We start from the raw sequence: 9,609 nt of genomic DNA on the forward strand, positions 1-9,609 counted from the left end.
CACTTTAAATAAATTTAAATGTTCTACATTTTTTTAAACATATACATCTACTAATATAATTATCACGAAATCATATAATTTAAAATTTTAAATGAACAAAATTAAAAATTAAATTCAAAATATTTTTTTTAAAAACATTATATAATATTAAAAAAAACTGTGTTATCGGTACAACCTAGGATTTTTAATACACGCTTGTTTGTTTTTCCGGAGTACATCATAGGCTTCTTTCTTCCATGGCTTCTTCACATCAAACAAGTTCCATACACGACATCTTCGATGCTGCACTCAATCTTGAAGACACCCATTTCAACTCCGGCTACGATGAGGGCTTCTCCGACGGCTTACTCACCGGAAAAGACGAGGCTCGTTACGTGGGTCTCAAATCCGGCTTCGAAACCGGCCAAGAACTAGGCTTTTACAGAGGCTGTATAGATATATGGACCTCAGCATTTAAAATTGACCCTTTATGTTTCTCTTCTAGGGTTCAAAAAAGCATCAAACAAATGGACGAGTTGGTGAATAAGTACCCCTTTAATGATCCTGAGAACGAGTTAGCTACTGATGTTTTGGAGGGTCTGAGGTTGAAGTTTAGAGCTGTTTGTGCTACTTTGAATGTTAAGTTGGAGTATGATGGGTATCCGAAAAGCTCGGGTGTTGGTTTTTAAGGGAGTTTTGGGTTGCACTCCAAGTGTTTGATGTTTGGTCTGAGTGAGTTGTGATTTGTGAATTTCTTGTAATAAGTGTTGTGGTTGCTGATGTTTTAGTATTGAATTGATATATTTATTGAATTATAAGCTGAAATATTTATAGAATTTCTCATTTACAATGTTTTTATATGCAATCTTGTTTTGCAATGGCGATGTTTGTTGGTTAAATATTTAAATATATTGGATGTTTAAGCATTGTTTTGAGTGGGGTATACGTTGATCTTGGCAATCGATGATGGCGAATTATATTTTTAGTAGGATCTTTTGATAGGGAAGAGTTGTGGCTTTTATTCAAGAGGTGAGATTATTTTGTGTGCTTAATTGTGATATGCTTCATTGTTGAAAAATTGTTCCTTGTCTATAACATCTTTTTGTGTTTTGTATTGACATTAGTGATTATTTATGTTGCTGCTAATTTAATCATGTTGTTCTGTTATTTGGTGAATGCATCTCTCTCCTTAAGATTGAATTCCAAAATATGTGAACATATTTGGATGTTCAAAAATTAGCTCAATTGCTTTTCTGACTTGCTTGGCTTTTAACCGGAGAATACCTAAAGAGCTTCTTTTGTAGCCCTTCTATAGGTGTTATAGGGTTCTTATATCTTCAAGCTGCAAATAAAAATTTTAATGTTTATGAGGGGATGTCTCTATAGTGCTTCAATTCCAAGTGGAAAAATTTCTTAGATGTCCTACTTCTTAGGCTGCTGATCTTCTTCAGTCACTGTAGTAAACATGTAGATTTGTGCAAATAAACTTTCTTTCATCCAAAAAATTATTGTAGTACTTTACGTGCATTATGTTTTTCTTTCCTTTCGCGAAATATACTTTCATCTTCTTGCTCTCTATGTATCTGCTATTTGTGGTTTTCTATGTGTTTCTAGCGCTTTGCTGTATTTTTAATACGTTTATCTGAAATTCGCTCGGTGTGTGGAATCTTTGTCCTTTTTATTTTAATTACGTTTATCTGCAATTCACTTGTTTCTGAATGCATATGTACCTTGCTGTTTGTAATTTTGTGTTGCTCTAAGAAATTCCAAAAGTAGTTTCGTTTATTGAAATTTTTATTGGCATATAATGTTATTTAGTGTTATAAACACTTTTGATGCTTGCAATGATTCTTCTTATTGTTCAACATATTTTAGCATCTTGTGGCTGGTCCTTGTGTTTTTCTTCTTATTTCTACATTCCGTTCACAATATTTGAAGAAATTGTAGTCTTTTAATGTTTCAATATTTGTCCTTGTGTATTTTTATCCTTTGCAACTTATTTTCCGTAGCCGTTATTATAGTGTGTAACTTTTTTATTCTAGTGAACATGTATTTGATATATTTTTTTTTTGCCAAATTTAAAGCATATTTCATTAATGACTTAAATGAAATTCAATTGGGACAAATTCCCCATGCAACCAGGTTGAAAAACAAATAGAGCTAAATAATTAGCCATTTTGTTTCCGGATTGCTTAACAAACTGAATACAAATATTCTGAAAAATAAAAATGAAGGTAATGGTTTCCCGGACAATCCAGCACGCATCTCCCCCGAAAACAGTAGCTTCACAATTGACCCTCACATTAATTCGATTGATATTGCAATGTTCAGAGGACTCAGTTGCAACAACGGAGTTTAGAGGCCTCATATTATGAACAAATATTTTTTGTGAGAGGTGAGCACATGTGATTTTCACCACCGTTCCAAACGCACCCCAGCTATCTACTTGTCGGACACCAGCTATAGACCTGCCGAAAGTGTTGTTGATGCGAGATATCCAGATCTCCCAATACACCATCCAATTCATTTTCAACACAACCACCACATCGCACAAAGCGAGACACATCGCATAAAGCGAGACAATCAAACACACAAATAATAACTTAAACAGAACAATACGAAAAAACCCAAAATTCAAAAATCTCGGAATAACACCAAATTGTAATTAGACCAGAGATTTTGAATCCAAAAACTGAATTTTATTATAAAATCCAAGTTTTTACCTTAGTAGATCTGAAAACTAAAGTGAAAAACTGTAATGGATTTTTCGAGTTTTGTAAAACAAATCTCGATTTTATTAAAGAAAAAGTGAATAAAAGAAGAAGATGAAGATGAATATGGAGATAGAGATGGGTAGAAAGGGGGAAAAAGAAGATAGTGCGGCTAGGGTTAGGTGAAGCTAGGGCGGCCGACTCTCATGCGACAGAGAAATTTTTTATACAGTATAATATTGTATTTGATATATTTTAGTCTAATGTATTTTCAACTTTTCATTATACTGTTTTATTGGTTCCAAATTTAATTCTGTTTTAGGTACTTTATGGTTATATTTATGATGTGCATTGTGAATTTGTGTGTGTTTTACTTCTAGGTTTACATGATCAAAAAAAGCCTTTGGAATTTAATTGTTAAAATTTCTCAGCAGCCTGTTTACTTATGTAGAAATTTAGCTAATCTTTTTTCTTATGAATTGTATGTGTGATTTTTCCTTGCAATTTTTCTGCCTGCATTGAGTTGAAGTGATTGTTTCTGTACTATGAGATTAAGATAACTGGTATATGATTTCTTCGTGTTTCCAAGATATTTAATGGGATATCCATAAAATAAGTTTATGGGATATCCACTGTCAAGAAATTTGCACAACGATTTTGGGAACCACTTGGTATGACAGATGTGTTTCAAAAGGATGAGAGCGTGTTTTTCTTTAGATTTAAAGATGAAAATGGCTTGCATAAAATTGTGTCGAGAGGAACATGGTATGTGGAAAAAAGGACAATGCTTGTTCGCGCTTGGCGTGCAAATTTGAATGATAAACCAATCACTAGCATGGTACTTTGGGTTTAAATGACAAGTAACCCAGGATTGTTATTGGACAAAGGAAGGCTTGAGCTCGCTGGTAAGTGTCATTAGACCTCTCATTAGTGCAGGTCAATCAACATCTAAGCTGGATTTGCAAAATTATGTGTTGAGTATAAGTTGGGTGCTCCTCTTCCGGCCACTCTACCTGTCATGGTGCTTGACCCGATAACTGAAGAGAGATCACAAATAGAGGTGCATGTTTACTATGCTATTAAACCTCTTTTACATACTACTTTTCATTCTCTTGGACACAACACTGCAGCATGCCTAAAAGCAAAGAGGGTTTGGGTTCAGATAAAGAAAATGAAGGGCAGAGTGGTACAACATGGAAAAATGACCGATTATAGAGCATGCTCTGATCAGGAGAAGAAAGACAACTGTCATGAAAAGAAACTGATAAAATGGAGGAAAGGGAATGTTCACCAATTATTAAAATTTCTTAAAAGCACAAGGAGCTGGACACATGATGGAAATTAGACTGAGGTCTCGAGGCACTTAAAACACTCTTATTCAAGGAAAATTCCTGATTCACCTGCTGAAACTTCAACTCCTCCACACTTTCAAAAATTTGGTTCTAGTGGATGAGATTCATGCAAGGGAACAGCAGAAATCCAATTCATTGGAGCAGCATGATAGACGGTCACGTAAAGGGGAAGGACGGAAGGTAATACTCCCCGCAAATCTCACTAATTTATATATGGGATTTGATTTTGTTTCTACAATGTGAGAGGCCTAAATAGTAAATTAGGCTTCGTCAGGACTTTGTGAACATTAATAATTTATTCTTGTTGGTCCTCCTGGCAACTCATGTGGAAAAGGAAAAAAGGAGAGTTACGTCTGATCTCTCCTCATTTTAGTTGGTTCTCTAATTATTGTTTGAATGATGGTGGCCTCATTTTTGTGGGATGGGATCCTCAGATTTGGAATATTGATATTATTGGCTAATCTGCTCAGCATATTACCTGTATGATTACAAGAATTTCTACTGAAGATGTGTTTGTAGTATCATTGTTTATGGCTTTAGCACCTACACGCAAAGAAGGGCGCTCTGGTTTGAACTCTTGATTTTTTGCAAGAGAGCTACTCAACCCTGATGGGAGTAGTGTACCGTGGAGTTCAGAAGGAGATTTTAATATCTGTCTAGGGCCAATTGAATCTAATTCTGCATCAGATGCTTGGAGTATTGGAATGTTGGAATTCGGGGACTTTCTCATTAACTCAGGCCTTACGGACTTGAGACATAATGGTAGTGTGTTCACCTGGTGGGATAGCAGTTGTTGTAGCCCAATGCTAAGGAAACTCGATAGAGTTTTAATTAATGACTCCTGGTTGGCAAAGTTTCCAACCTCAAGGACTCTCAGACCACAACCCTGCTCTTGTTGATCTGGTAGTTTATTATGCTGCAGTAAAGAAACCTTTTCAGTTCTTCCTTCATTTTCTAGATTATCCCAGGTTTTTACCTATTGTGGAGGAAGCATGGAGCTCAAATACAGAGGGCAATCCTTTGTTCTCGCCGACGGACAAACTTAAATTGGTCAAATCTGCATTTAAAAACCAAAATCGTGAGGTTGGAAAACTTAATGAGGAGGTTATTGAGGCCAGAGAAAAATTGTTGCTGTTTCAGGACCCGGTCTGCCCAAGTACTGAACAGTTTTTAGAGGAAGAAAATCTCTTCAACTCGCTCTCAGAAGCACTCAGGAAAGAGGAAATCTTCTTAAAACAGAAGTCAAGAATTAATAGGTTGGAAAAAGGGGACGGGAACAATAAATTTTTTCTGCAAAGTTGCAATGGCAGATGGAACAAGAAGAAGATTCTGTCTCTTATAGTCTTATTGATGACCAAGATATAGAGCACACTTCTCATGATGGCATCTCGAAGACAGCTTCACTTAACCGTTGGGTGGAACTACTAAGTACAACCTATTCCCACTGATTTACAACTGCCAGTACCAAGTAAGAATCAAAAAGAGGATTTAGCAAGGCCATTTCATTTAGAAGAAGTGTTAAAGACATTTAAATCTATGGCAAGCAATAAAAGTCAGGGTCCGGACGGGTTTCCTGCAGAGTTTTTCCTTAAAGCATGGAAGATCGCTGGTAAAGCAATCATGGTCTTCTTTGCAATGATGAAGATGCCTCGAATCATTAACTCAACAGCTTTAGCATTAATTCCCGAGCAAGAGCATCCTAACAGAATAAGTCAATTCCATCCTATCTCATGCTGTAATGTTTTGAACAAATGAATTGCTAAAGTGCTCGCAAACAGATTAAAAGATGTCTTGCCGGACCTTATTTCTTCTTGTCAATCTGCATTTTTTCCTCATAGATCCATTGGAGATAATATTTTGTTGGCCCAGTCTTTATGCAGGGATATCACCTTCAAAGAGGACCTCCAAGATGTGCAGTCAAGCTTGACATCCACAAAGCTTTTGATTCTCTTTAATGCAACTATTCAATAATTCACCATGAACCCAGACTTTAAACACCATTAGTGTGCCTCCCATGTCCAACTCACACATTTAATCTTTGCGGAAGATGTGTTGTTCTCTAAAGGAGATAGAAAATCTGTGAAGCTCATGCTAGACGCTGTGACGGATTTCTCCAAAGTTTCAGGGCTTAAACCGAATGTCAACAAAAGTCAATGCTTCTTCTGTAATGTGCCAAGTAATGTGGTCAGAGAAAAACTACAGTACTCTGGTTATCAACAGGGAATCTTACCAATCAAATATCTGGGTGTGCCGCTTATAGCGAAGAAACTAAATGCTGGTGATTGTTTACCGCTGGTGGTATGTGCTCAAATACTATGGACATGCAAATTTCTTAAATTCTCAGGCAGGCTGCAACTAATCAGAGTTATCCTCTTTGGCATACAGAACTATTGGTCAATGTATCTATTTTGCCTAATAATGTGCTTAAAAAATTGCAATTATTCCTATCTAATTTTCTTTTGGGGAGGGACCTCGGTTTCAAACTGCCACTACAAGGTTGCTTGAGATAACTTTTGGCTACCTAAAAGAGTTGGACTGGGAATACAAGATTCTTTAGAATGGAAGAAAGCTGCAATTATGTTTAATGTATGGCAAGCAATTCAAGCAAACCAGTCCTCAGCATCAGTCTATATCTCGTAACAAATCTTTTTGGACTGCATGGTTGGAAGTGAAACATCATTTGCAATATCGAGTAGGAGCTGATTCTAACTTTAAACTTTGGCATGAACCGTGGTTGCAGAATGAATCTTTGATTACGAAATATTGAAGTGCCATTATCTCTATTTTGAGATATGGCATGCATAAGGATTACAGTTCATGAAGGACAATGGAGGGTGCATCGATCACACAATGTTTTAGCAAATGAAGTTAGAAATGAGATGCTGGGAACTTGGTTATTTGCACAAGATGAAATCTGGTGGGATGGTCAACAAAGCACATGGTCAAATCTTTCTTTAGTCTGGAACTCAGGTACGCCAATGGGTAAATGCTGGTGACTGCGCAAAAGATATTTTTAATGCATGTCCCATCAGGCTTCGTCATAATTGGCTTGACTATAGACTAGGTATATTCCTGGCAAATGCGGAATGCAAAATCAAAGAACATGTAGCATACCTTTACATTACGACTGCAATATACTATATTTTGCTATATTTGGCAAGAAAGAAATCAACGTCTTCATAACACAGGGAGCAGAAGGAGCGGCAAGATTAATTTCCATAACCGAGAGGGAAGTGTGAGACAACCTTTATACTTGCAGCAAGACAGGCCATGAGGACAGGAATTTTACACTGTTATTGTGTTAAATGTTGTTGTTAGTAGGTATTTGAAGACTAGGCACATGCTAGTTGTTTTTCTTGCATGGAGTTGGAGTTATGTTTGACTGATTTGGATGCTCTAGGGTATGCCCTAGTAAGTTGTAGTTTTATCTGTTTGGTTAATACAATCATTAGGTAACAAAAAAAATTACGGGTTACCGTTTCTTCCTTCTATCATGCTTTGTACAAAAGCGATTGGAACTAAACAATATTTACTGAATGCGCAGATGCTCTGTTCTATTAGATTATTCGCTTATCTTGCAAAGACTGTTCAATTTCTAAGGTTTAGGCTATACTAAAAAAAAAATCCGCAAGTTCTAGTATGTATTTTTGTATGATAGATTTTCAATTGTGTTTGGTGGTTTTTGTTTGCCTGCCTTCGGAAATTTCAACGATATCTTTCACCTCTTCTGTTTGTTTTTGGAATCCTGGTTGTGCTCTAGTAAGATGTCTGTTTTGTCAAGACAGTGAGGCTTATATATTATATATATATATATATATGTTTATTTCGCTTAGTTATCTCCTGTGTTGATGGCTTAATGCATGACATAAATGGGTTCACATTTCATGCTATATTTGATTAATATACTCCTTGACTATGTACGTCCAGTGAGCTCCTGGCTTTAGTCCGTTCAATCTTTCTTTGGGCTCAGGTCGATATACTTTTGTCATTGTTTTACTTTATCTTAGAATTTTTTGTTAGTTTTTTTTACGTTCACTTGCTAGTTTCTGGTAATTTACTGGTAATTTTTTGTTAGTTTTTTTTACGTTCACTTGCTAGTTTATCTTGATCTGCAGGTTAATTTCAATCCCAGTTCTCATTTATCGCTAATGTGAAGTCTTAATTTTTTTTCCTCACATTGTAGTAGCACTTGTACTTTCCATCATTTTGTTTTTGTTTCTTCAGCATATTTTATTTACTATTCAAGACTTCCTCATATGTTACCACTTGTAGGTTATCTTTTATATTTGTATCTTTTATTAACTGAGTTTGCATTACAGAGACTTTTTTTTTTAAAAATTTCAAATAAGTAAAAAAAAACAATTGCAGATTCATATCATAAGTTCGTACAACTGAAGTGTATAGTGATTGCATTATTGTTGAGAGCCGGCATATGCACCACATGTTGCAACCTACTGAAGCTAATGTTCCATCAAATTGATTGTAAGTGTAGACATTTATCCAACTTTCATGAATTTAAATAGAACAGACATCCCAGACACATTCTGCATTCTTGTTCTTTTTTCAGTTCTGCAAGTTCGCACCCATTCCGCATTTTATAAACGTCATGATACCTCAGTCCATTCTTAGCTGTGCATATTCAGAAGTATTGTCCAGTTCTGTAGGTGAACATTTTAACATTCATCTTTACATCCATGTTAAACTTTTATGCTATTATCTAGCATATATTGAATGTGTCGGTGATGCATGTCGAAATTTCTGCAGTCCCACGTACAATTATTATTATTTTGTTCTTATGCTTGAAGTTAAATTTATTTTCATATTAAGAAGTCATTTTCATAACATCTAAAGCTTTGTGAGTTATGAGGATGGGGTCATTGATTTGATAGTCAACCAATGTGATATTTAGGCTTCTTTTGTAGTAACTATTTGTGCTTGTCCTTCACAGGTTCAGTTACTAATTGATATAACCAAATTTGTTGCATCACATGATCTGAGTAAAAAGGTTAGGGCTAAGCATATGGATCAGGATGCTCATAAAGCTTTCAGTATGACATTTTGTCATGTGTCTACTAAACGCGTGTGTTTGTACTCTTCAACAGTCTCTACTCTATGTGAAACACAGGTTTGAACTCAGCAGCCTCTTCACAAATAAGAAGGTGCAGGCGGCATGTGTACACATAATAACTATCGCTAGATCACGTGTTTAAATCCCGCAATCAGTGTCTCCTTATTAGGTACACGAACTCTGAAAACCTCTAAAAAAGAAATGGGGTGCGGGAGCCTTGTGTATGTGTTAACGTTTCTCTGCTCTGTAGTTTCCATGAAGTGTTGATAAGCTTGTGGAGCTTCCTGACTGGAATATTGGTCATAATTAAGCAATAAAACATGTCATTGTTGATAGTAATTTGTTTTGATTTACTGTGCACATCATCAGTAATAAGTAGTGTATGATCTAGGGTGAAAATGACTGATCTGAATTGTAAAAATTGTTCTGCCAATCTATGTTCAATTATTGTAAAAGCTCAGGGGAAGGATGACAATAAGATTGAGGAAGAAAAAGTAAT

General features: G+C 35.8%; 1 protein-coding gene across 1 annotated transcript; it reads left to right on the top strand.

Annotated features, from left to right (window-relative positions):
* Window positions 1–236: 236 nt before the first annotated feature.
* LOC141718654 (uncharacterized) lies at window positions 237–668 on the top strand. The gene has a single exon (XM_074521031.1). It carries the CDS (start codon window positions 237–239, stop codon window positions 666–668), a length of 432 nt encoding a protein of 143 aa, XP_074377132.1.
* Window positions 669–9,609: the final 8,941 nt, after the last annotated feature.

The sequence above is a fragment of the Apium graveolens genome, chromosome 4, assembly GCF_009905375.1.
Source record: "Apium graveolens cultivar Ventura chromosome 4, ASM990537v1, whole genome shotgun sequence".
Classification (NCBI taxonomy): Eukaryota; Viridiplantae; Streptophyta; class Magnoliopsida; order Apiales; family Apiaceae; genus Apium; species Apium graveolens.